The following is a 25662-nucleotide window of genomic DNA, read 5'->3' as shown; positions in this document are numbered from 1 at the left end:
TTATCAGATACTGTTACACCCCTCCTTTCTCGCTGCACAATTCAGTGTATAAAAGGCCAAACTTTTCTGAAGCTATTCGGATCTCTCATCCAGTCCCAAGGTGAGTTTACAAGAGGAAACGGTCCCTCCAAGGGTTCCATTGTATTTTTCTGAGATCTTAGTGATGGTCGCTTTCTTGTGTCATTTCAGTTGTTAACCCTGGTTTTGTTCATGTCTTATAGTCATCCAGTGAAGCTGTGAATACTGAATTCAAGATGACCAAGCTCACAATTCTAGCAGGTACTGACAAGACTCTCCTGTATGAGTGTAATATTCTTCATCAACAGATGCATGCCTTTGTATATTATACAGTATGTGTTTTCATTTCTCTCATTGTCTTGCTCTTTTCTTTAGGCTTATGTTTGGTGATCTGCCAGCTCGGTAAGTTGTAATACATTTGATAAACTACCATGATTTGGATTTTCATTTTTGGAACAAGAGTCAATAGGTCTTTGATGTTCCTTTGCTCCTACACAGGATCTGCCACCGACATGGTGTGCTACTTCACCAACTGGTCCCAGTACAGGCCCGGACAAGGGAAGTTTATGCCCCAAAATGTGGACCCCTTCCTGTGCACCCATCTGATCTATGCCTTCTCCATCATCAACTATGCCAACGAGCTGGTCACCTACGAGTGGAATGATGACGTCCTATACAAGTCTTTCAATGATCTAAAGACAAAGTAAGTAGTCAGTGCTGAGATACTGTTCTATCACATAGAGTTCTGAGGTCAAGCTAAACTACAGTATCTCAAGAAGTAGTTCAGTGTCCATGAACGTAACATTGTTGTAGTAAACCCATGACAGTAACAAGTGTAAAGAAAGTGAAATGGAAATTCAAAATAGTCCAATCTACCCTTTCTGCTGTCCAGGAATCCTCACCTGACGACTCTGCTGGCTGTTGGTGGTTGGAACTTTGGCTCAACACAGTGAGTAGCATTTTAAACCAGAAGGACACATGTCTCACTTGCCTATGTTGTAAAAACAAGATGAAGTAATTCAACAGCAGTTCTTTTATTTGATAGACTTTTGAAATACAGGAAAATTTTTGCAAATATAGAAAATACTTTTTTTTTTTAAGTGAATTTACTTATCTAAAGTAAAGAACATCAAATACCTCTAACTGAATAACCATGATTAATTTTTTTTATTTTAAAGAAAATATTACTTTTTTTTTTCTTTCTTTTGCATGAAAAGCCTTTTAAGGTACATTCACAGAATTCATTGTATTTTCACTTCTCATTTAATAGATGAAGCTGGTAAATCCAAGTTTTTATTCAAGCTGTCTCTAAAATTGAATACAATTAGTGACAGTGGACACTAAAAGAAGAATTGGTTGTCATTTTTTTATAGATTTGTCTGTTATATAATGTGTATAAGCATTGCTGAGGTGATAAAATGCCTTTCAAGCCTTTCTTAAAGTTTAACAATTTCTTACAGGTAAATCCTATCATTTTGAAACAGAAATTATTTACTTAATGTCATATTGATCCAAAAGATTGTGAAAAATTACGTGTCTAAATTCACATTACGCTTGATATGATCAAAAATTAACTGTAGATTCTTGCAACTTCAGACTCAGTTACTGGTTTTTCAACATAAATGTAATACTTTTATAAGATTTTTAATGTAAAATTATGTAATAACCCGCAACTACTAACAGCACTGTTCTGTAGTATTATAGCTGACTGTATTATAAATTGTTCAAGAATGTTTCTAAATAATTTTCCTGTTTTTACTTATGTAAATATCTTCAATAAACTTTTAAAAAGCATACATGAACACGTGTAAAATTAACTGTAGAATATTACTGTAAAATTGAATATTGAGGATTTTTTTCTGGTATTTTTCACAGCTGCAGCTGCTGAAATCTATTTTTTTTCACAGTGCACACACAAGTACCCAGAGCTACGAGCTATGCCACCACTGTCACTTACATTCTTGAAAATATTTTAAAACTAGTGAAGCTTTAATGGTGATTAAACTTTAATTTATTGCCGTGACTAGCTATGCCTGGCATGCACACAGTCACTTCTAAAACTAGCTTCTACTTGTTCTGCTGCACTTTTTAGAAAACGACTATAGTTGCTGGCTAACCTGGTATGCCATCAAAATGACATGGAAAAATTCAATGACAAGTTTCTAATCAAAAACATAGGAAATATTATTAATATTCCTGCTGCTAAAAGCCAAAGGCTGTTTACATACTTACCCTAAAATATTTGTTGGTACTGCATAATATTATAGCAAAGCTCAATTTTTCTCACAGGTTCACCATCATGGTGTCCACTGCTGCTAACCGTCAGAAGTTCATCCAGTCTAGCATCAAATTCCTGAGGACTCATGGATTTGATGGTCTTGATCTGGACTGGGAGTACCCTGGAGCCCGTGGAAGTCCCCCAGAGGACAAACAGAGGTTCACTGTGCTCTGCAGGGTGAGTACAACACTCCCTTGGTTCAGTTTTCTTTTTCAATGCACAGCTGTTGTTTTACGCTTTATATCTCATTGGATTCATTCTTGCTTCATTTGTGGTATACATTTGCAGGAAATTGTTGAAGCCTATAAAGCTGAGGCCAAGTCCACCGGCAATCGGCAGCTCATGCTCACTGCTGCAGTGGCCGCTGGAAAAGAAAACATCGATGGTGGTTATGAGATTGCCGAGATCGCCAAGTGAGTGGGCCGCTTTTAAACAGTCCATGCAGAAAATTTGGAGTTGTGCAAAAGGTTTGTAAATGACCATTTCTGTTTTTTTCCTTTTCTCCAGAGAAATGGACTTCATCAACGTGATGACCTACGACTTCCATGGAACCTGGGAGACGTTCACAGGACACAACAGTCCTCTGTATCGTGGCTCAAATGATGCTGGAAACCTCATTTACTTCAACACAGTAAGTAGACAGTGAAGACTGAGGAAAAAAATGAACTTGAGAGGTACTTTTTTGTACAATTTCATTTCACCTCTTCCATAAATGTCTTTAGGACTTTGCTATGAAGTACTGGAGAGACAATGGTACCCCAGTGGAGAAGCTGAGGATGGGATTTGCTACTTATGGTCGTACCTTCCGTCTGACTTCATCAGACACTGGTGTTGGAGCCCCAGCTAGCGGCGCTGCATCAGCAGGTCAATTCACACGTGAAGCTGGATTCTGGTCCTACTATGAGGTAAATTTTAAGGGCTGGAGTAAAATAATTAGCATTTAATGTACAGTATCATCTGCCTTTGCATGTAATATACTGTGTGAAGGACATGGGAGTAAAAAAAATAACTGTAAAGCTATACTCATCTTATCATACTCTCTGCGTTCCAGATCTGTAACTTTTTGAAGGGCACCACAATTCAGTGGATTGAGGACCAGAAAGTCCCCTATGCAGCTAAAAACAACGAGTGGGTAGGATTTGACAATCAGGAGAGCTTTGAGACCAAGGTGAGTGGGACAGACTCTATATCAACTGCATACGTATAGTGCATTCTTACCAGGTACTAGGTAGTTCCAATCTCTGTTTATTTATGTTCCAATAGGTGCGCTACCTTCAGGAGCAGAAGTTTGGCGGTGCCTTTGTGTGGGCTCTGGATTTGGATGACTTTGCTGGACAATTCTGCGGTCAGGGCGCCCACCCTCTAATGAGTCATCTCCGTAAACTACTTAATATTGGTAAGTACCAGGCATATTTATGCAGATGTGTTCCTCGGTATCTCTATATTAAGGGCCTATAAACATGATGACAAAAGATATTCTGCGTTACTATAGTAACAACATGCATGTTCTAAATAGTTTTGTGACTTTATTCATTCTTACTGTAAGTACTGAAGTAATAAAGTAATGTACAGTATTGTCGATGTTATTAGTTATTAGAGGGGCTATTTTTACAGACAAACATTAATAGATATTATTTTGACTCCTTCAAACACCTTTAAGTAACATACATTTCTTCTCCCTCGACCGTTCAGAGCTTCCCCCACTGCCTCCAACCACCACCCCCAGACCTGGTGCTAGCACCACCTCCACTACCACCACCACCACTACCACTACGCATGCACCAGGACCCGGCCTCTGCAATGGCAAGCCTGATGGCCTGTACGCCAACCCAGATAACAAGAGCAGCTTCTACCAGTGTGCAAGTGGCGTCACCTACGAGAGGTACTGCGGAACTGGAACTGTCTTCAGTGTAAGCTGCCAGTGTTGTACCTGGCCCTGAACCACGAGTGGAGACGATGTATATTACATCTGATGAAAATGTTAGCTATGAAACAGATTGTAACAGTTCTCATTAGCAGTGGGTATGCAGTCATTTACCGACACAAGTCAGTAATTGGCGCTGTACAGATATGGTGTGCTATTTGTAAAGTATGTACAATAGATTTTAGACTGTAAACAACTGCATTAAAGTACTTTGGTACAAACTGTTGAGTGTGGGCTTATTCATTCAGTCAATTTCTTCATGGTTATAAATATATATGCATCTATCCGACATGTTTATATTTATTTAAAAAATGAGTGTTTCGTGTCATCTTAAAACAAGCATCTTTGCAGGAAATGTGGACAAATGTTGAATAAAATTAACAAAAACAGACTGAACAGCAACAGGATATTATTCACTTCCTCGAGCCCTCACAGGTTACAGAGGTTCAACACTGTGCACCATGAGAGGGTTTTACGACTCAGAAATAGTTTTAAGAAGCAATCAACTCTCTGTAAAACAATCCTCAGTGACCTACTGATCATCAAACGTTTTTTTTCCTCGGGAGAAAAAGTTACAGCATCAAGGGTGGGGCTGAGACTCCAGGAAACATTATTAGCTGATACTGACTCTATCCCTCTGAAGATAAACAGGTTTTTATGATTGACAGAAGTGACAGGAGCAACCTCAGCTCTGAAAAAACATTTGAATATCTGCTCTCTTGGTAATTTTACTCTTTAAACATATCATACAAATAGTTAGATTAATGCATCTTTAGATGTAATCCTGCAGGGAAGAAATACAATAAACAAAAACAAAGAGGACATAAATTGATATATAAAAGAACAAATATCAAAGAGTGAACTGCTGGGAGACAGGAAAAGGTGTGAGGAGGCAGTTGTAGCTTTGTTCCTATTACTTTGAGTTCACTTCAGTATCAAAGTGATTTAGTAGACTTTGTCCGAACAGCCTACACATAACAAAGACGTCACTGTTGTTAAGAAAAATTATACCTTACTATCAAACTTAATTACTTATGTGACAAGGGTCACTGATCACTCACCACATTACTCTGTTTCAGTGCGTGAATTATCTACCTGCATGCATCTGTAAAGAACAGCAGGCCTCTAATACAACACATGAAAGTAGACACCCCCACACAAATCAGTTATTGTATAAACATGAAGATATAGAAAAGTCTTCAGGAATTACGATACAAATCTATAAACGTAGCCCCTAATAAAGGAAGAACATGCGATGAAAGCATTCCTCAACTCATTGGACTTACAATCAATCAATCAATATCCTCTCATTGAGATTTAAAACATCTTTTTCAAGAGTGACCTGGCCAAGAGGGTCCTGCTCTGCTCCTTAGCGCAGTTCTTATTCAGGACAAAGCAGAATGATCACTGTTTGTATTTCTCTCATACACATTACATTTATGACCAAAAGTTTACATACACTTGTAAAAACCATGGATAACATGGCAGTCTTTAAGTAACCAGACAAGAAGTTAAGGGGTCATGTGACTCCTACAACTCTGTACGCGTCGCATGACCCCTTAACCTCTTGTCAGTGATTACAACTGACTACAGCTGTTGATTCCTCTGAGCCAGTTTATATAGTTCTCATGTGATACACTCACAGGACTCAGCCACAAACACTTAACATTATATAAATGCTAAAATGTAAATTCAAAAAATGGTCATCACAAAAGATATTTATGCATGATTTGTATTAAGGAGCTACAACTTGTAAAGACTGGTAAACTTCTAGTGGTTCCTAAATACAGGGACTTGTTGGCTCATTATGTGCATGTTAAGAACTGAGTGCAGAGATTGAAATATGTATATTCCAGCAGATATATCTAAGATTCAATCAACCCTATGTACTAGAAATTGTGTTGTTATTTAAAGTAAAAGTAATTGTGACCAGTTTACATCTTTGGTTAAATAAGAACATAAGAATTACATCTAACTTAATGAGGGAATGTTAAGTAAAGAAAGTAAATAGCCAAAGTTGCAGTACTGACAGTAATGATCATTCTTTTCATGGTTATATGTAGACACTTGTTGCCCTAAGATAAAGGTCCTTGAAGAGACAGTGGTCTGGTTTATTTAGAGTTACTGAAAGCCACCACCTGTCCTGAGCCTTAATCAAAGTTCCTATACCACAGAATCCAGGAATATGGAATAAACCTTGCCTGCTGGGGTGAGTGACACCCAACCACCTCTTGCAGTGCCAAAAAAAAAATGTGGTGCTTCATTTATTCATTAATTAATTTATCCATCCATCTATTTTCTATACACGGCTTAATCCTCACTCGGGTTGTGGGGGGCTGGAGTCTATCCCAGCTGACTTAGGGTGAAGGCAGGGGACACCCTGGACAGGTCACCAGTCTATCACAGGGCTACACTTAGAGACAGACAACCAAGCACACTCACATTCACACCTACGGACAATTTAGAATCACCAATTAACCTCAACATGGTTTTGGACCTTGTGGGAGGAAGCCAGAGAACCCGGATAGAACCCACGCTGCACGGGGAGAACATGCAAACTCCACACAGAAAGATCCCGGGCGTCCTAACCTGCACGTAAATTGGGGATCTTCTAGTTGCGAGGTGATGGTGCTAACCACCTTGCAGCTGCTTCATTTATCCAGTCAATCCAATAAACAAACAAACAAAAAAAATGCTGATGCTGAACCTGCATGTGATTATACTAACCACTAATAGGAGAACTTAGCTGTGTATTTACAGATACTAATTTCTAGGAGACAGGGGTGAATTTAACAAACCTCTCTGCCTCTTCTCAAACATCTTTAAAGAGTAAAGCATAAAACAGTGAACAGGGTGAGCAGTATCACAGCCTACGGATAAGTATGAGGGGATTTACCAAAGCTCATCTCAACACAACAGGTCTGTAAAAAGTATCCATCCTCAGTGAAAGCTGAATCCCAGACTGGAGCTGCCTGGGTGTCAGTCAGATGTTTCCAGATACTGAATTACAGCTTGACACGATGACATCATTATGGAAGATTTGATCAGGGTTTTATCATTTTTGTCATAAAGCATGCAGAGACAGAAATGTTTGATACAGCATTCAAAAGTGAAACAAAAAGAAGTGGAGCTTTCAATGCAGCTCCGCCACCAATTTGAGCCTTGAGCTGCACAACACTTGGTGTGATATGTCTTTTATCCTGCCAGTTTGCATCTTTCAAACAACAACATATTATGTTGATGGATATCAAAAGATGAAGGGGTGGTTTGGTCTTGAGTTTCAAATATGGGTTACATGTCAAAAATGCTTTAGGGGGAAATCTAGAAGTGGGTCACGCTAAAGAGAAGCAAACATAGGGAATGTCAGTGATCTGATCCTGCTGGGACAAAAAGTGATATAAAATCACTCCTGACAAATGTTCTGTTCAGATCAAACTTTCAGTTTTCTGTAATTCCATCTTCAAACATTTTCACGCACTGCACGCCCAACATCCTTTTCTCATTTGCCAGTTAATAGCCGTTCATGTCACCTCCACGCTCTAAAAAGTAACTTAAGGGATCTGTTCCCACCACTTAATTAAATGCATAATTGCAAGATAACATTTCTATTTACCAATTTTGAAAATTCATAAATAATTTTGATGGTGTCAAGTTGTGGGTAAACTAAACCTGCTAGTGGCCCCAGCCCCTCTGTGCCCCGTTCCTGCTGTTGGTGAGCCATTTGTCAGGTAACAGGTTCTGGTGACTATCATGTACGTTTCCACCCGTTTGCCTGAGGCAGTCCCATTCACAAATACCGCTGCACCTCCTATCAGCAAGGCACTGATGAAGTTTTTTGCCACCTTTGGTTTTCCTAAAGTTGGACAAACAGATCAAGGAACAAATTTCATGTCCAGAACATTCAAACACTCTGTCACTCACTCCATATCCTCTGCTTATCACCAAGAGTGCAACACTGGCATCAATCATTGAAGTCCATCCATCCATCCATTATCTATACACCGCTTAATCCTCACTAGGGTTGTGGGGGCTGGAGTCTATCCCAGCCGACTTCGGGCAAAGGCAGGGGACACCCTGGACAGGTCACCAGTCTATCACAGGGCTACACTTAGAGACAGACAACCAAGCACACTCACATTCACACCTACGGACAATTTAGAATCACCAATTAACCTCAACATGGTTTTGGACTGTGTGGGAGGAAGCTGGAGAACCCGGAGAGAACCCACGCTGCACGTGGAGAACATGCAAACTCCACACAGAAAGATCCTGGATGTCCTCACCAGGACGCGAACCAGCGACCTTCTTGCTGCGAGGCAACAGTGCTAACCAACTGCACCACCTTTCAGCCCACATTGAAGTCCATGCTTCAGAAATACTGCCATGACACAGGGAGAGACTGGGATGAGAGAGTGCCTTTTGTTCTCTTTGCCATTTGTGACGCTAAACAGGAGTCACTGGGGTTCAGTTCACAATGTGTGTGGCCCAGTGAAGGTGTTAAAGGAACAGTTTGTGTTGGGTTCAGCTAAAATGAACCTATTTTGTCTCTGCATGTGAAGACAGGTTGCAGCACGCCTCTGTATTGGCAGTGGGGGCCCGTCCTTGTTGCTGGTGGGCCTGATCGGCAGTTCATGTGCGCTGTGTTGTGGGTCTCTCTTTGTGATTTGCCTGAGCCAAGCATGCGTGGTGTCTTGAAGACTTTGGATCAGCTTCAGTGTCATTAAGAAGCTGACTTTCAGTTGATTTGACTTAATTTGTAAATAAGTTGCTTTTTGCTACAGAGTCAGTTTCCTCTTACTTTCTTCAACATCATTTGTTACTCTCCTCATCCCCAAGGTCACAGGGATGGAACAGGTGGGTTGGGTTGACATAATAACGTTCATAATTACATCTACTTAATATTGTAATTTAAACAAAAATGCCTGTGCTAGTTGAATTTAACATATTTTAAGTGTAGTAACTTAACTACATTGACTTGATAACCTTTTTTCCTTTAAGTTCAGGACTTCAAGCCCCCTCCCCTGCCTAATAAACACAAAAAGACAGTTTCAGAGAGTTGAGATTCAGTGTTAGAGTTCATGCAGGCAGAACAAAACACACAACTGCAAAATTTTTATTGTTGGTAATTTTATTTACCAACATTTGTGGTTCTAAATTAAGTACTGCAACTTTATTCATGAATTGTTTGACAGTTTACTTTCATTGTGTTTGTGCTGCTAATAATTAGGTGACTAGTACATAACATTACCCTCGATTAAAGAGCAAAAGCTAATTTTCATAACTCAGTGTAGCTCATTAGTTTAACATAATGTCATTCGATGTTGTCTTAATACAAAAAGATTGATGCAAACTGATCTGTTATTTATATTTGTCATTCTTTAGAGTGCAGTATATTTGAGGCTTCTTCAAAAAATTCTCAGTCTCTCCTGGAAACAACAAGTATAACTCCCATTTTGGGGCATAACTTTTTACTATAGAGCTCAAATCACTGTCCACAAAAACTCTCCTGTGATGTTTTCTGGTGAGGCTGAGAACTTTGTATATGAATGGTCTGACTATATATATATGAACAAATGCTGTCTGTGTCAACATGCATTACATCCATCATTATGTAAGTTGTAGGTCTATTTTAGGGAATGTTAGGTAAAGGTATTTAGAGCTTGAAAACAATACCTGACCGACTCAGTAAAATGAGATGTATGACTGGAGTGATGTTACACTGGGAATACATTTTCTGTTTTTGCTCTCTGAGAGGTGCCACACAATGGGAGACTCCCACTGCAAAGAGAGCACCGACCGCAGAGATGATTGCAGGGATAGCAAGCATACTTGGTGAGAATGTACCTATGTTGTTCTTACATTACCAGAATTTTACTTTGGTTTTTCTGAATATATCAGATCACCTAATTGAAACGACTTCTTGACTTGCCCCCTTACAGTGGCTCTGCAGCTCTTCACTCAGATTGGTAAGCAACACTTTTTAAAAAGTTGGGTTCGTTATTTTTAGTGGTTTTTTGAAAGGTTTTTTTTCCCCCTCCTTTGATCCAGCAACTACAACCAAACTGGTATGTTATTTTACCAACTGGTCGCGCTACAGAACCGGTGTGGGGAAATTCCTGCCAGAAAACGTGGACCCCTTCCTGTGCACCCACCTGGTTTATGCCTTCGCTGTCATCAACCATGCCAACGAGATCACAGAGTATGAGTGGAATGAGAAAAACCTCTACAAATCAGTCACTAAGCTGAAGGATAGGTATCAGCTGCTTAATGGAAACTATCTACACCTGTAGTGCACACTGAGATTTTAAAATGTTTTTTTAGTCAGCAACATGATTTCTGTGTGTGCACTTAAACAGAAACCCCGAGCTGAAGGTTTTACTGTCAGTTAGAGAAGACCACAAGGGATCGACGTGAGTTGATTTTAAGTTATTAATGCTTGTGAAAATCCTCTGTCTGCTGAAAGAAGGCAAAATTACAAAGGAATTATTCAGGTTTACTTTTTTCTCAAACTTGCTGTTTAGCGTTTTGAATTAGTATTTGCCAGTGCAGTAACAGTGACAGGCTATTACCCTCTGAAATTCTGACATGTTAAGTCAAGGCAGTTCATTCTGTGGAGGCTGCAATTTGCTTTCAGTTCTTGACACTTCTTATGGGTTAAGCTTAGTCATTGGTTACATCTTTCAGTACTTTATAATAGTATATAATATGAAATTACGAAGTCATTGTCAACCTTTGTTTAAAAGTTTCGATGGATTTTTAAAAATACATCCTTAAAACTGGAAGCAATTTTACAAACCAAAGCCTCTTTGCAGGTTCTCCATCATGGTGTCCACTCCAACCAACCGTCACACATTCATCCAGTCTACCATCAAGTTCCTGAGGACTCACGGTTTTGATGGTTTAGATCTGGACTGGGATTACCCTGGAACTGGAGCCAGTCCCCCAGAGGACAAGTTCAGATTCACTCTGCTGTGCAAGGTACACTGACTAACTTTCCGGTTTCACCTATTCTGTTGTTAAAGTTTTAGTCCCTTTTAGTTATCACAAAACAGTGGCTTGTTTGTGTGATGTGGTTGTAACCATTAGTCTAAAAGTTACAAAATGATGTTTAACTGAGATGCAGAAATTGAGATTTGGTCCTCTAAAGCTTTTTGTTTGTGGACTTCTGATATGCCTTTGCTGTTATTGAGAGCTTTCATATGAAAACCACAGTCAGACTATGTGGGTGAGCAGCAATTTTCTGATACCTTCAATTTGGCTAGTAAGGTAATTACAGAAAAAAATTCCTTGATCAATCCATTTGAGCCACAGATATGTTGTTTTACTCACACAAAAACAACACATACAGAACACATGAGATGCTGTTTATAACCCAAACCACAGAGTTAAATGCTTTCCCATGACTACTCTGTTGTAGAATTGTGTCGTGTCAAATATGTTACAGTTGAAGCTACAGAAAAAGAAGGAACAGTAGAATATTATTTTATTTACTGGGGTGCAGCTTCTATCAGCAAATGAACGTCTGGTCGAAGGAATCAAGGCACACATTGAGAAACAACTTAAAATTCTTAATATTCTTTTAGTTATTTTCAGTGGAAAATCTTCTATTTTTTTCCTTCCTACGGAAAATATCTTTTTTCCTCACTATATAGCAAATATTTTTGTAGTGCAGTGTGTATGAGGGTTATGGGCTGGCCTTAGGCCAGGTATTGCAAACCACGGCATTAAATTTTACCCTTCTTCAAACCCTTAAAATAAAGGGTTTTTTTTTTGCTTTGTTTTGTTTTGTTTTGTTTTTTTTAAAAAAGGGAATAAGATAATTGTATTAATGTATGAAAATCTACTCCATAATTGCATATGGCAATTTTTTAAGTCTTTTATTATAAAGTTTATATATTTATTTATTTATTTCAGTTATTTCTGAACAATTTAGACCGTTTCTCTTTTTATTTAATCTTGTTATTTGTGTGATGATTTGCTTGTGCTCTGCATGCAGAGAACTGTTGGAAATGTAACGAGGTCTACATTTAGGCAGAAACTAAATCTGAAGATTAAAAGAAAAAAAAAAAAAACAAACAAAATGTCACAAAACTGCAAGATTAGACTTTTTTTCTTGGAAGAACATGAAAAGAAGCCTGGTGAATAGAACACATTGTTTGGTCAGATAAACTCAGATAAATTTGTTTGGCTCAGATGGGATCCAGCATGGTTGTTGTGAACCTGGTCAGGACAACCACAATGCATGCATAGTCCTGACAGAGAAGCATGGAGGTGGGACTGTAATGATCTGGGGCTGTATGAGTACAAACGGTGTTGAGGAGATGACAGTTATAGATGCACTGTGGGCACCTGAGGATAAACCAAAATACTGGCTGACTGGATGACGTCCAGGCTGCAGAAGCTGGAAGAAGAATATTCAGCAGCCTCATAACGCTCCAAAGCACACTGCAAAATCACACAAGTTTATAAATGCAATAAACTAAAAACAACAAAAAAAAGAAAACTATGATCTGACCATGTCACCTAAGTAGAAGAATAAGGTGAAGAATAAGGTAGAGCAACACGATCTTCCAAACCCAGAGCAGCTGAAATAAACTTTCTCTGAAGAATATAAGAACGTGTCTGCAGAAGTTTGAAGTTAAGTGTGTCCATTAACTTTTACAGAGTCCTGCTTGACAAATAAGTAATAAACCAGCCTACTGCTTGGTATGACAAATCTTATATTGGGCAACCTTTGCTTCAGCAGGGCATAATCCACAGTTTTAAACGTTTCAAATAAATTCATTAAATTAAAGGCTCTGAAACTCTGCGTCATATCTAAATTCTGATTATTATGACATCAATTACAAACTTCACTGAAGCAGTAATGGCACTAAGTTGCTACCTATATCCCCACTGACACAAAAGAACATTGACATATACCAAAACTTTAAGCTGATTGCTCACAACTATTCCCAGACGTGTAGCCAGCACAGACAGATTGGAGGGGAAGAATTTTAACAAAGCTATTACAAATGTCAAACCATAGTTATTTCTCATTTGACGGTATTTTAACCAGTTTCAAGACTGTGCAAGTTGATTTTCATCGAGTATTGGACTGAGCTGAATACCAACTGCCAGCAACACTGAGGGAGAAAAGTGGTTTGCAGTGATATGAGAGATAATGTGATTTACTGCTCTAAGGTTCATTTCAGACTCCTGACTGAAGTGTAATTGAATATCTCTTGATTTATTTGTAGGAGCTTTCAGAAGCCTATGATGCTGAGAGTAAAGGAGGCAGTGACGCACAACTGATGCTCTCGGCAGCTGTGGCCTCACATCCAGATGTTATTGATGCAGGATATGAGATCTCTGAGATGTCAAAGTAAGACTCATAAACTACAAAATAAACAAATACTCTTGACATTACATAACTGCATTTCATTGTACAATATAATTTGGTGTGTGGTTATGTGTGTTTAGATACCTGGACTTCATCAGTGTTAAAACTTTTAATCTCCATGGTGATCGAGATGGAATGACAGCCCACCACAGTCCTCTCTACAGTGACAATAATGCTAACATAGTAATGACCTATTTTTATGTAAGCGCAATAGTACCAGTGAAAAGCATAACAAGGTAAAAAGGACTTGTAAAAAATTAATTTTAAAAAAATGAATAAGGTTTGTAAAATTTAATTTTTGATAAATAACCATGTTGACTTTGTAACAATGAGTTAATGACATATGGCTGCATGTAAAAGCATCTTTTCTATTCAACAACATGCCATGTGTTACGTTTTTAAGACAAGAAAAAGCATGCAAGCCTTGTTTGATAGTAGGTAACAGCCATGTAATGTAATGTAATGGATATCATGTGACTGCAGTTGTATAATTCCAGGAAGTCAGTTGGTTTATGATAACTTTCTCATTTTATGTCGTCCTTCTCAGTATTATATAACACACCACTGGATGGAAGGGGGGTGTCCACCAGGGAGGTTACTGCTGGGTTTTCCCATCTACGCTTGTTCCTTCACGCTCTCCACCACAGCAGCAGGTCTGGGCTCACCAATTAGTGGCCCTGCCCCACCAGGGCCCTACACCCAGGAGATTGGCGTCTGGTCTTACTATGAGGTAACAAAAGCATGTCAAAAATACACCTAGAAGCCACTCAGGTTAATAGCAATCAGTACAGATAACCACTATATGCTTTAATGCCGCATGTGCTTCTTAGAACATAAGTTCCATAAAGCATCCTGTAATTCAGAGAAGAGAAGAAGAATACCAAAACATAAAAACTCAACAATTTTGAAAATAAAACATATTAGTTTAAGAAAAAACTAAAGCAGAAGAGGCCATTGAAATGAACTGACTGATGCTGTCTATGGCTGATATGCAGTTGGATGCTGTGGACATAAGGGGTCTAACAGGTTAACTAGTTTACATCCAGCTGTGAAAAACAAAAAGGTCAAATAATACAAATGACCCAAACATGTATGCATGCTGTTTTTTTCTCTGTACCAGACCTGCTCTTTTCTGAAGGGGACGACTGTTCAATGGAGCGACAGTCAGAAAGTTCCCTATGCTGTCAAAGGCAATCAGTGGGTTGGCTTTGATAACCAGAGGAGCATTGATGCCAAGGTACATTATGTTACTATGTTTTTCTCTTAGTCGTGAAATGGTAAACTGTAAATGGTCTGCTCTTATATAGTGCTTTTTTACCTTAGTGGTACTCAAAGCGCTTTACAATGTTTTCTCATTCACCCATTCACACATACATTTATACACCAATGGCGACAGAGCTGCCATGCAAGGTGCTACCTGTCTTTGGGTGCTCCCACCACAATGAGAAGCCCAGGCTGAGAATGTCCAGTTTGTCAACCAGCTGGTGGGGGATAATGGTGTTAAATGCAGAGATGAAGTCCACAAAGAGCATCCACACATAACTGTTGGGCCTCTCTAGGTGTGTCAGAGCCTTGTGGAGCGCCGTGTTGATGGCATCCTCTGTAGAGCGGTTTGCTCTGAAGTGGTGATTGTCCAGGTCTGGAGGGAACGATGGACTTGATATGTGAGAGCACCAGCTTCTTGAAGCACTTCATGGAGATGGGTGTCAGTTCTACAGGGCGATAGTCAGTCAGGCCTGTTATGGATGACTTTTTGGGCACAGGTATGGTGGTGGAGGTCTTCAGACATGTGGGGGCAGTCATAGATTGCAGCATGAGGTTGAAGATGTTAGTGAACATCTCTGGAAGCTGCTCAGCACATCTTCAGGACCCTACCTGCCACTCCATCTGGTCCTGCTGCTTTGTGAGCGTTGACTCTCCTCAGGGTGGCTCTCACCTGGTGTTGTTGCAGCACCAGTGGTGCCTCCCCAGCAGGCAGGGTGGTGTGTGGGGCAGACCTCTCTCTCAGGCTGTTGAAGTGGGCAAAAAAGTGGATCAAGACATCAGGCAGTTCAGCATCCTCGCTGGGCAGCAGGCTGCTGTAGTCTGTCAGTGCCGTGACACGGTCCCACATGCTGGTTGTTTTTAAACTGCTCCTCAGTTCGCAGCTTGTTGCCCCGCTTTGCATCTCTGATGCCTCTCTGGTGTTCCCCCTTGTCACGCTGTAGGCCTATCTGTCACCCGACCTGAAGGCTGCATCCCTCTCCCTCAGCAGAGGTCTCACGGTGGTGTTCATCCATAGTTTTTGGTTGGAGAACAACTTTATTGTCTTTTGGGTTTGTACGTTCTCAGAGCAGAAACGTATTCAATTCAATTCCATTTTATGTCATCTCACAGTGCGTAACATAGTAAGGTGGAGACCTTACAAATTTAAACAGAGAACCTAACAATCCAAAGTTGCCTTTGGATTCCCGCTGAGCAAGCGGACGGCAACGGTGGGAAGCAGCCAACACCCCCTTTCTGGATTTAAATGAAGAAAATTACAAGTCATCCAGGAATTCATGTCCTACAGACATGCCTGAAGTTTGACCAATTGATTGATTTAATTTAGTTTCATAGAGGGCTGCAAGGTGGATCGGTCGTTAGCACCGTTGCCTCGCAGCAAGAAGGTTGCCGGTTTGCGTCCCGGTGAGGACATCAGGGTCTTTCTGCGTGGAGTTTGCATGTTCTCCCAATGCAGTGTGGGTTTTCTCCGGGTTCTCTGGCTTCCTCCCACAAAGTCCCAAAAAAATGTTGGAAATAAATTTGAATGATGGATTTCATGATGCTACCGTGGGATGGTGAAACTCTGGCCCCTAGTAAATGTTGAATTCATGACGCCCCTAGTTCCAGTATATTTGTAAGGCATGGATGTCTATTGGAACACTGTGTGGTTTTTTGTCTGCTGGTCTTACAGGTAGACTACCTAAAGAGCAGGCGTCTGGGAGGAGCTACTATTTGGACTCTGGATATGGATGACTTCTCTGGACAGTTCTGTGAGCAGGGCAAATATCCCCTGATATCATATCTAAAAGCAAAACTCTGTGAAGGTGAGGCTGCTACACTGTACAGTACTGTAATTCTAGTTATCATCATATGACTTTTACAAAATTGGCCGGACAACTGCTGAACTCCATTCTTTGGAAACCTGTAGCTTTGGCATACTTTGCAGTAGAAACCCTGATTTGAAGTTTCAACAGGTCACAAGGCGTTGAATGTTATTCATCTGAAGCAGTATTTTGATATCTTTTAGACTTTTTTACATAGTTGCAGTTTAAGTTTTATTTTTTTGAAAATTCTGAATATTTGTTCAGTTAGAGTGGGCGACATCACCTGTGTGGAAAATTAAGTTTAGAAATAGAGAAACTAAACTTACTGCCAAAAAATTAAAATTAAAAAGCCACAGCAATAATGCAAAATCACTCTAAATGAATTAAAGGGTTCATGCCAGAAATGAAAACAAACATGTAAAATGGGGAACTGCCTCATATGTGCAGCCTTGTCTGGAGTTTTTAATTCAACTCTATGACAATGCCACCATGTTACATATTACATTGATTCATTTAGTCCCAGAAGATAAACAACAACAACAACAACAACAACAAAAAAGCGAAAGATGAATGGTTTTCAAGTATTGTAGAATACAGTGACACATTTAAAGGGGGTATTAAAAAGTGGTTACGTGAATCTGCTCCTGCTTATATAACTTAGGTACTCTACTTGACAACAATGGATGGACCTTAAATTCCAACACAGGCTGCGTCCATTGTCAGATCTGATGTTTGGCAAGATGATGTAAAACCAGGAGGAAAGTCTAATGTCAAGACAGAAATTATTAAAAGCCAAACATCAACTAGAAAAAGAGGAGAAACTGTTGAGGAGAAGGAAGGTGCAACCTCAAATGGATGAGGATCTTGCAGCACACATGGCTAAACTGGATGTGTTACGACCCCAAAACATTCGAAGTGGAAAAAAAAGTGGGAAAAATTTCACAACATTCAGATGGAATGAATTCTTATCTGGAAAACAGAAACTTAAACCCACAAGCTCTCAGTGTTAATGTAGAGTAATTTATTCCTCAAATGTCAGTGAAACAAAGGGACATTAAACTTGAGTAATTGGACCCAGGAACAGAGCCTAAGGAGGAAATTATACCTCAGTTCAATCAGTCGATGTCACTTTATGAACCCAGGCACCATTCAGTGTGTGGCAATGTGATTAAGAACACACGAACCTAATCTAGAAATGCCCAGAATGTAAAGATTGGGTCAGAAAATGAGGATCAAAACAATATGCTGGTAATTATGAGAAAACAAAATGAAATAATGACACTCTTGACAAAACTGCAATGCCTCTGATCTTTACCAAAGAAAGAAAACCCAATCTTTGATGGTGATCAAATAAAATATAACATCCATTTGAAGCTGCTCCTTCCTTGTCCTCGTGGGGTTTCTCCTCTTTTTCCAGCTGATCAATTTGAAAACAGTGACAGAGAATAATACCTTCAGTAACAGTGATTGACTCTATTTCCTGGAGCAATGCACAAAGAGTTAACCAAAAGAACCTGTTAGGAGCTGCCAGTACATTGCTTCAGCCAGAAGTGGCATCCACATATTTGGAAGGCGCTCTTTCATGTCCTCCTAACAAGACAAAAGATTTCACAGCTCTTCATGATTCAAGCCTTTTTCTTCGTCACTGTTCTAATGCCATGGAAGAGTTGCAATTTTTGCCTGAGTCAGGCATGCCTGAAAAATATGTTGGACTTTAAAAGGAAGTTGCCTTACAGTGGAGAACTGTAGCCTGTACGCTAAGTTCAATGACATCACAAATGTTATTGAGAGACAAGTAAAAATCTTAACCAACCCAGTATTTGGAAACATACAGGATCCTCCTGAAGTGACAATAAACAGATGTTTGAAAAAAAATAACTCAAATCACAACCTTGTTCTGGAATTAAAGGAACTAGCTTCGCCACCACTATAGCCCATGACGTGGAATTAAAGGGTCTGCATGATGTCAGAGCACGTTGGAATCAAGTCAGACAGAAATCTAACAGACACGTGCTGAGCGGTGGTCACTAGTGTCTGACTGCATTTCACAGTCCACGGGAGTTTTAAAGCAAGTTTTCTATTTGTAAACTGGAATTCTTAAACCCAAGCTGAGACGAAGACTTCAAGATAATCTTAGGTTGGGCTTAATTTTAGGCAGATTTTGGATGGCCCAAAGACAGTAGTGGAACTCATAATGAATTCCATGTAAAATTGATGGGTTTCCCCATTTAAGACTAATTTTTCTGTTCTAAACATTATAATTGTAAGTGCAGTTTTGTTTTTCTTTTTTCCCTAGACTGGACAACTGGGCCAACAACTCCTGCTGTTTCTCTCTCCACTACCACCTCATCTCTCTCTGAAAGCACACGATCCACACAGGAGCCACTCATCACAGTCAGCAGCACCACAGCATGGCCAGACAACAGCTGCAACCACAACATCACCGTGGTGTATCCTGTCAGCAGCTTCTGCAAACACAGAGTCGATGGACTGTATTTAGGATCAGATGATGGAAAGACTTTCTTCAAATGTGTAGGGAGGCAGATGTATGTCACAAGGTGCCATATCCTGGGAACAGAACAAAGCAGCGTAGTCACAATTATACCATCCAAAAAGGTTGTTTATTTGGGCTTTATGATCGCCAGGCTGTTAAATTACTAAAGCATGTGAGGTAACAGGTGAATTTGTTTTGTATGCAGCAGTTGTCACGAAATGTCAAAATTTGTATTACACTCTCAGTGAGTCAGCCTTAAAGTCAAATATTCTGCTTCTCATCAAATCCAAACCATGTGTTCGAGATGTACTGGTTTGTGTTTGGGGTTTTTCCATAATTAAATCGTTTCATAAGAGGTATTCTATCAATGGAGTTATGCACACACCCACAGGGGTTCAGAAAGATATAGTAATAAATTAGATCATTGTTGACATCAAAACAGTTGAGCCAGTTCTCTATCTTATGATTAGTGTGCTTAGCAGTGGTGAATGATTCAAAGAAATGACTGCAGCTCAAAGCTTGGATCGTTCTGTATACAGACCTTATGGTTCATTCTGACTGCTACCTTTAGTCCCTGTGGAGAAGCTGCTGTACTCCACCAAGATGCTGAAGAAAAAAACATTTGCAGGCTGGTGAAGATAGGAACTGGTATATAACGCCCAGGAATGTGCCTCAAGAGTTTTTGATAGAGAGCAATTCATAGCTAAAAAAAAAGAAAAGAAAAGAAGAGAAGCAGTCATTAAGTGCTCAGAGAATACTTCACTGCATATGAATGATGCTGTTCTGTTGAAAGTTACTGTTTAGTCCTCAGCCATAAGCTATTTGCTGCAATCTCCACCTGGACAAATATCCCCAAATTCACACGGAATTGTTTTTGCCTTCAGCATTTTTATCTCTGCCCAAACTACAAATAATAGCATACATAGCTGTTGTTGAAAATACTTAGCAAAAAGCAGTGGTATTAACTCTGTCATAAAAAAGTCTCACAAAATACGACACCAAAGCGTTACATCCAGGTGAATCACAGCAGTTCTAGACAGTCTCTTCACTGAACCTGCCACGCTCAGCAGCCCACTAATTTGGACAAATTGGATTTTAATAACCAATACAGCCTAGTCCCAGAGCAGTTTCCTCCAGGGTGGACAGAGTTACCGTGTTTGCCACATAAACTTAAAACTGTTCATATGGTAGGGCTCTAATGTCTGTACCTATCAGCTTATGTTAATACTTTTCTGCCACCTACAGGTAAAAATGCAGCTTAAATGAAACATTAGCATATCCTTGCAACCTTTTCATTACTTCCCTCTAATATAATTGCAGTGTTGTTTATACAGTTTTTACTTATGTATGTAAAAATAAATGAATATTGAGTTCTGTAAATAAAGTTTAGGTAAACATTGTGAAGGCTCTGTTGTAAAACAAAATCAAACATTGAGAGGGTTTGTGGGGCTGTGATGTGACAGGACCTGTTCAATTTAATACGACAATTTCTGTCGTGTTTTCTGGTCCACTTGATTCTTAGCCTATGAGGAAAACTGGAATTTGCGTCCTGTTTGAAATTAAAAGAATTTGTAAAAGTCTGGAGCTTTCCATGCATAATCTTTCTGATCAAGATTATTTCTAAATGCTGACTTTTCCTGACTGCATGACTGCACTATGTAAAAATGCATATGTATGTAATTTCATTGTTGTCTCGGTGCAGCAGACTCCACAGAAAAAGAAGTACAATGCATTCACAGATTGTGAACAGCAAACCTTAAGAGATACAGCAAATAAATGTAGTCTCTAGATTCTAAACTTCCACAAATAGTGCATTTTTATCATTGTATTGTAACTGTATAATTTATAATTACTGTGGATTCCAGGGACAAATGGGAATCAGCCAAAGATGCCTAACAACCTGTCAGAGTCATCGTTTAATCCCTAGTTGATTAAATCCAACATAGACTTAGATCAGTGCATTCCCTATATTTTGTGTGAACTTTAAAACATCCAGGTCTAAATGGTATGGTGTGGTTGTAGTAGTCTGCTAACCTGCATTTTCATGCAGTAGAGCCAAAGGACATCAGACATGGCACAAAGGACGTGGGTGAAGTGTTTAGTGTCAGCATTGATAGCTAATCAGCTAATAGCCTGGTGATCCTAGTACAGGCCCAGCAGGGAGGAGGACTGACCCACTTACCATGAACTGTGGTTGGGCAAATGGTGACCCAGTCTGAAGGGCCTCAGTGCACAGGGCAGCGAGAAGGAACCTGAACCAAACTGAGAGGTTGACACAAAGAATATAAACAGACAATCGTACTTTAAAGCAGCCTGGAGGAAACTGCAACGGCAAGATTTCCAACTTGGCTCAGTTTTGTCTGTAAGACATCTGTTTTCTGAAAGTTTTGCATGACATTCACATGTTAAAAATATTTCTTTCTTTGTTTGTTTATTTGTCAGGGACATTGCAAGACACGTAAAGAGTTACAATAACATGATGTAGATGTGGTGCATACAAGATCTCTAGCAAAAGCCTTATTTGCTAACGCTTGTCCTGGTTCTGCCTGTCTTCTTGAAAGGGTTATAGCATATCATAACTACTGGGAATTATGATTATACTGTGACATTTCCCTACATGGAACACATCCATAAAGGACATTGAATTTGTTTTACATGTGCTGTGTGTGTGTGTGTGTGTGTGTGTGTGTGTCACACTCATAAATCCTGGCAGTTTATATCTATGTCCATAAAATATATATCCAGACAGTTGAAACCAGTAGTTTACATACACTATTTAAAAAGGCATGTAATCTATTTTTTTCTCACTGTCTGACATTAAATGTGACTGAACCTTTCCTGGTTTAGGTCAGTAAAGATTATCAAAATAATTTCTATTTGCTAAATGACAGAATAATGAGAGAGAGAATATTTTAGACAATTAATTTGTTACTTTGTTCAAAGTCAGAAGTTTACGTACACTAAGATCACTATGCCTTCAAACTATTTGGTAAAGCCCAGATAATTATGTCATGGCTTTGGAAGCTTCTGATAGGTTAACTGACAACATTTCAGTCAACTGGAGGCACACCTGTGGATGTATTTTAAGGCAAACCTCAAACATACTGCTTCCTTTGGTGACAACATGGGACAATCTAAAGAAATCAGCCAAGATATCAGGAAGAGAATTGTGGATATATAAATATACGCAACTATAAACACCATGGGAATGTCCTGCCATCATATGGCTCAGGAAGGAGATGGGTTCTGTGTCCCAGAGATTAAATGTTTTGGTGCGAAATGTGCGTATCAACCCCAGAACAAAAGCAAAAGACCTTGTGAAGATGCTGCTGAAGCTGGTAAGAGTCATTATCCACAGTGAAACGAGTCCTGTAGCGACATGGGCTGAAAGGCTACTCAGAGAGGAAGAAGTCATTCCTCCAAAAGCAACATGAAAAGTCAGATTACAGTTTTCAAATGCACACAGGGACAAAGACCTTCATTTTTGGAGACATGTTCTGTGGTTTGATGAAACTAATATTGAACTGTTTGGCCATAATGACCATTGTTACATTTGGAGGAAAAAGGGGGAAGCCTGAAAGCCTGAGAACACCATCCCAACTGTGAAGTACGGGGGTGGCACCATCATGTTGTGGGGCTGTTTTGCTGCAGGAGGGACTGATGCACTTCATAGAATAGATGGCATCCTGAGGAAAGAACATTGTGTGGAAATATTGACACAACATCTTAAGACATCAGCCAGGAAGGTAAAGCTTCTGGGCAAATGAGTCTTCCAGGTGGACAATGACCCGAAGCATACCGCCAGATTAGTTACAAAGTGGCTTCAGGACAACAAAGTCAATGTTTTGGAGCGGCCATCACAAAGTCCTGAACTGTAGAAAATGTGTAGGCAGAGCGTGTGGAGCAAGGTGGCTAAAAAAACAGACTCAGTTACACCAGTTCTGTCAGGAGGAATGGGCCAGAATTCCAGCAAACTATTGTGAGAAGCTTGTGGAAAAAGCAAAATGTCTGACCCAAGTCATACTGCATGAAGGCAATGCTACCAAATACTAAGGAAATGTATGTAAACTTCTGACTTTAAAGAAGGTAATTTAAAAAATCTTTTTTTCTTTTTTTTTTAAATGTAACTATTCTGAGATTTGGCAGATAGAAATGATTTTGGTAATCCTAACTGACCTAAAACAGTTTAGTCACATTGAATGTTAGATAGTGAGAGAAAACAGGTTATATGTCTTTTTATACAGTGTATGTACACTTCTGATTTCAACCCTGTTGCCCATAAAGTTGGAATAATTGCGATGTCTTTGTTTCACCGCTCCAGCCTTTAGGGTGGGTGGTGGGGCCATCTGCTGGTGACTGTATGGATGTTCTCAAATTGGTTAGAAAATATGTTGTAGTTGTAACAGTTTTGAAAATATTAATTAATACTCCTTGACTAAAATAGTCTCACTATATGTTACACCAACGCGCTAAAGTTAGCTTTATCTGAAGCTGTGGGCGGCAGATTAATTCACAAAGTGGATTGTTCTGCTGTTCTAACAGGATTCACTTTTATTTTGACAGTTTAAAGCTACTTCCGGGTCACCTAATTTTAGTCGCGTCTTTTTCTTTATAAGGTAAAATCGACAAAAAGAAATTAGACTAAATGAAAAACGAGCCGTTTCCTGACTTTACTCTTTTTAATTTTAACGGAGAATGAAAAAATGAGAAAAGAGAATCTTTTTTTTATTTTTATTTTTTTTTACATTTTTGGTGCAAAACGAAATAGTCTTTTTCCGCTTTTCGGATTTTAGTTCAAAACGAAGGGAAAAAGTGGTTTTTTCGTGTTTGATAATCGATGGAAAATGAACCATCCTTTAAGACTCAGAGATACTGTTGACTTCATTTCCCATAATTCCCTCAGTCGCGCTTCCGGGTCAGATTACACGTAGCGTCACTGCTGTGTTTAGATCCGCAGGTAGTTTTGAACGACGTCTTTTACACACTTATTTAATGTGTGTACGATTGTTGGTCCATGTGTTACCGTGTTTGTGTGCTCCGACTAGAATGAAGCCGCAGCGGCGCCTAACGCTGTCTTTGTTGTCATGTATAGGCTAAGCTAAGTCACCGTGCTAACGTTGGTATGCGTAGTTAGCAGCTATTTGTCTTGTTTACCACTTTTACAAGATGTATACTTTGTTGTCTGGATTATATAAGTACATGTTCCAGAAGGATGAATACTGCGTTCTGATCCTGGGACTGGATAATGCCGGGAAAACGGTATGTTGCTCTTTATTACAGCTGGGTTAACAGTGGAAGTTAGCTTGGTCGTCAGTCACTCTTCCTCCCCAGGCTGAGTGGAATTCACACCAAATGCTGTTGAAAGTCACTGTCTGAGCAGCTTTAGCAAACTAATGACTATTTACATGTGATCTCCTGTTAACACGGTTCGGAGGCCACTGTCCAGTTCGGCACATGAACACTTGAGCTGGTGTTCAGCAGCGACAGTGTGCTTCATAACGTTCAGGTGTTCAGCAGGTTTCGTGTATCAGGTGACTGTTGGTTTAATTCACCGACTGCCACGTTTGAGAACCAACACGCTCGTTCTGAACATTTACTCCAGCTGTGGGTGTGTTTTATTTATCCCAAAAGCACATCGAACCCAACCTGTATGTATAGAAACGGCCTCTGATGTTAAGATCAGGGATTTAAAGAAACCACTTCCTGTTTTTTTTTCTTTATCTTGCGTATAAACTGGATTATTGCAGGGAATATTCAGTTTTGGTGCTTAAATGTTGTCATGTTTCCAGCAGTGGAATTACTGTAAAATTAAAAACGAGGCAACAGACAGCAGGCCTGTTTCCTGATAATGGAAAAGAGATGAGTCTACAAGCAACTTCAGATATGTTAGTCGGGTCAGTGCAGAGTCTGTAGACCCCCCTCCAGGTCCCAGTTTAAGCCCTGCTACAGTGTCCAGTCTGATTTACTTACTGCTCTGACTGTTGGTCTGATTGTGTCTCTCTCTCTCTGCAGACCTTCCTGGAACAGACCAAAACAAAGTTCAGTAAGAACTACAAGGGAATGAATTTGTCGAAGATCACAACTACAGTTGGCCTGAACAGTAAGTGTGTGTTGCTGTATGACTGCAGTTGTGTTTGTAATTAGCAGTGATGAGCAAATTACTGAAGACAGCCAGCCCTGCAACGCAGTACCTCACTTTACAATTTACTCGTGTCCTCAGGGTTCCATTTAAGTTTCTTGTCAGCAGCATATCTACCGACAACTTGCCAAAAAGTCGTGATACACATTGTTTTAATGACTAATTGCAGTGCCTAAGTAGATCATACTGCTGGATAGCTGCTTTATAAAGGACAAACACCAGTAAGCTTTTTTTTTTTTATATATTTGACTCCACTTGTGACTATTATTTTTGCCCACTGCTGCCCACCGTATAGTTTGCAGCAGGTGTTGTCATTCCTCAGGCTCTTCTGTAACATTTTTTATGGATCTCTCTCTTTC

The 25662-nt window shown here is 39.6% G+C and overlaps 3 protein-coding genes across 3 annotated transcripts in view; all 3 read left to right on the top strand.

The window, feature by feature from the left end:
- Positions 1-254: 254 nt before the first annotated feature.
- LOC103365807 (acidic mammalian chitinase-like) lies at positions 255-4236 on the top strand. Its single transcript, XM_008293354.1, has 11 exons — positions 255-279; positions 394-420; positions 517-721; positions 911-967; positions 2308-2473; positions 2585-2709; positions 2804-2927; positions 3019-3201; positions 3348-3464; positions 3560-3692; positions 3989-4236. The coding sequence occupies exons 1-11, from the start codon at positions 255-257 to the stop codon at positions 4234-4236; spliced, it is 1410 nt and encodes a 469-aa protein (XP_008291576.1).
- A 5788-nt stretch (positions 4237-10024) lies between these two features.
- Positions 10025-19800, top strand: LOC103365816 (acidic mammalian chitinase-like). Its single transcript, XM_008293362.1, has 11 exons — positions 10025-10052; positions 10160-10186; positions 10269-10473; positions 10577-10630; positions 11033-11198; positions 13460-13584; positions 13683-13785; positions 14150-14332; positions 14723-14839; positions 16538-16670; positions 19736-19800. The coding sequence occupies exons 1-11, from the start codon at positions 10025-10027 to the stop codon at positions 19798-19800; spliced, it is 1206 nt and encodes a 401-aa protein (XP_008291584.1).
- A 4270-nt stretch (positions 19801-24070) lies between these two features.
- The window catches only part of arfrp1 (ADP-ribosylation factor related protein 1), an 8473-nt gene continuing 6881 nt past the window's right edge, over positions 24071-25662 (top strand). The window contains exons 1-2 of the mRNA XM_008293361.1: positions 24071-24423; positions 25177-25264. Of these exons, the coding sequence (XP_008291583.1) occupies positions 24331-24423; positions 25177-25264 (181 nt within the window). The 5' untranslated portion in view covers positions 24071-24330. The remainder of the gene's footprint in view (positions 24424-25176; positions 25265-25662) is intronic.

Source organism: Stegastes partitus, unplaced genomic scaffold (assembly GCF_000690725.1).
Source record: "Stegastes partitus isolate 25-593 unplaced genomic scaffold, Stegastes_partitus-1.0.2 Scaffold877, whole genome shotgun sequence".
NCBI lineage: Eukaryota > Metazoa > Chordata > Actinopteri > Pomacentridae > Stegastes > Stegastes partitus.
Note: the sequence above shows the minus strand (reverse complement) of the source record. Positions and strands in the feature narration are given on the sequence as shown.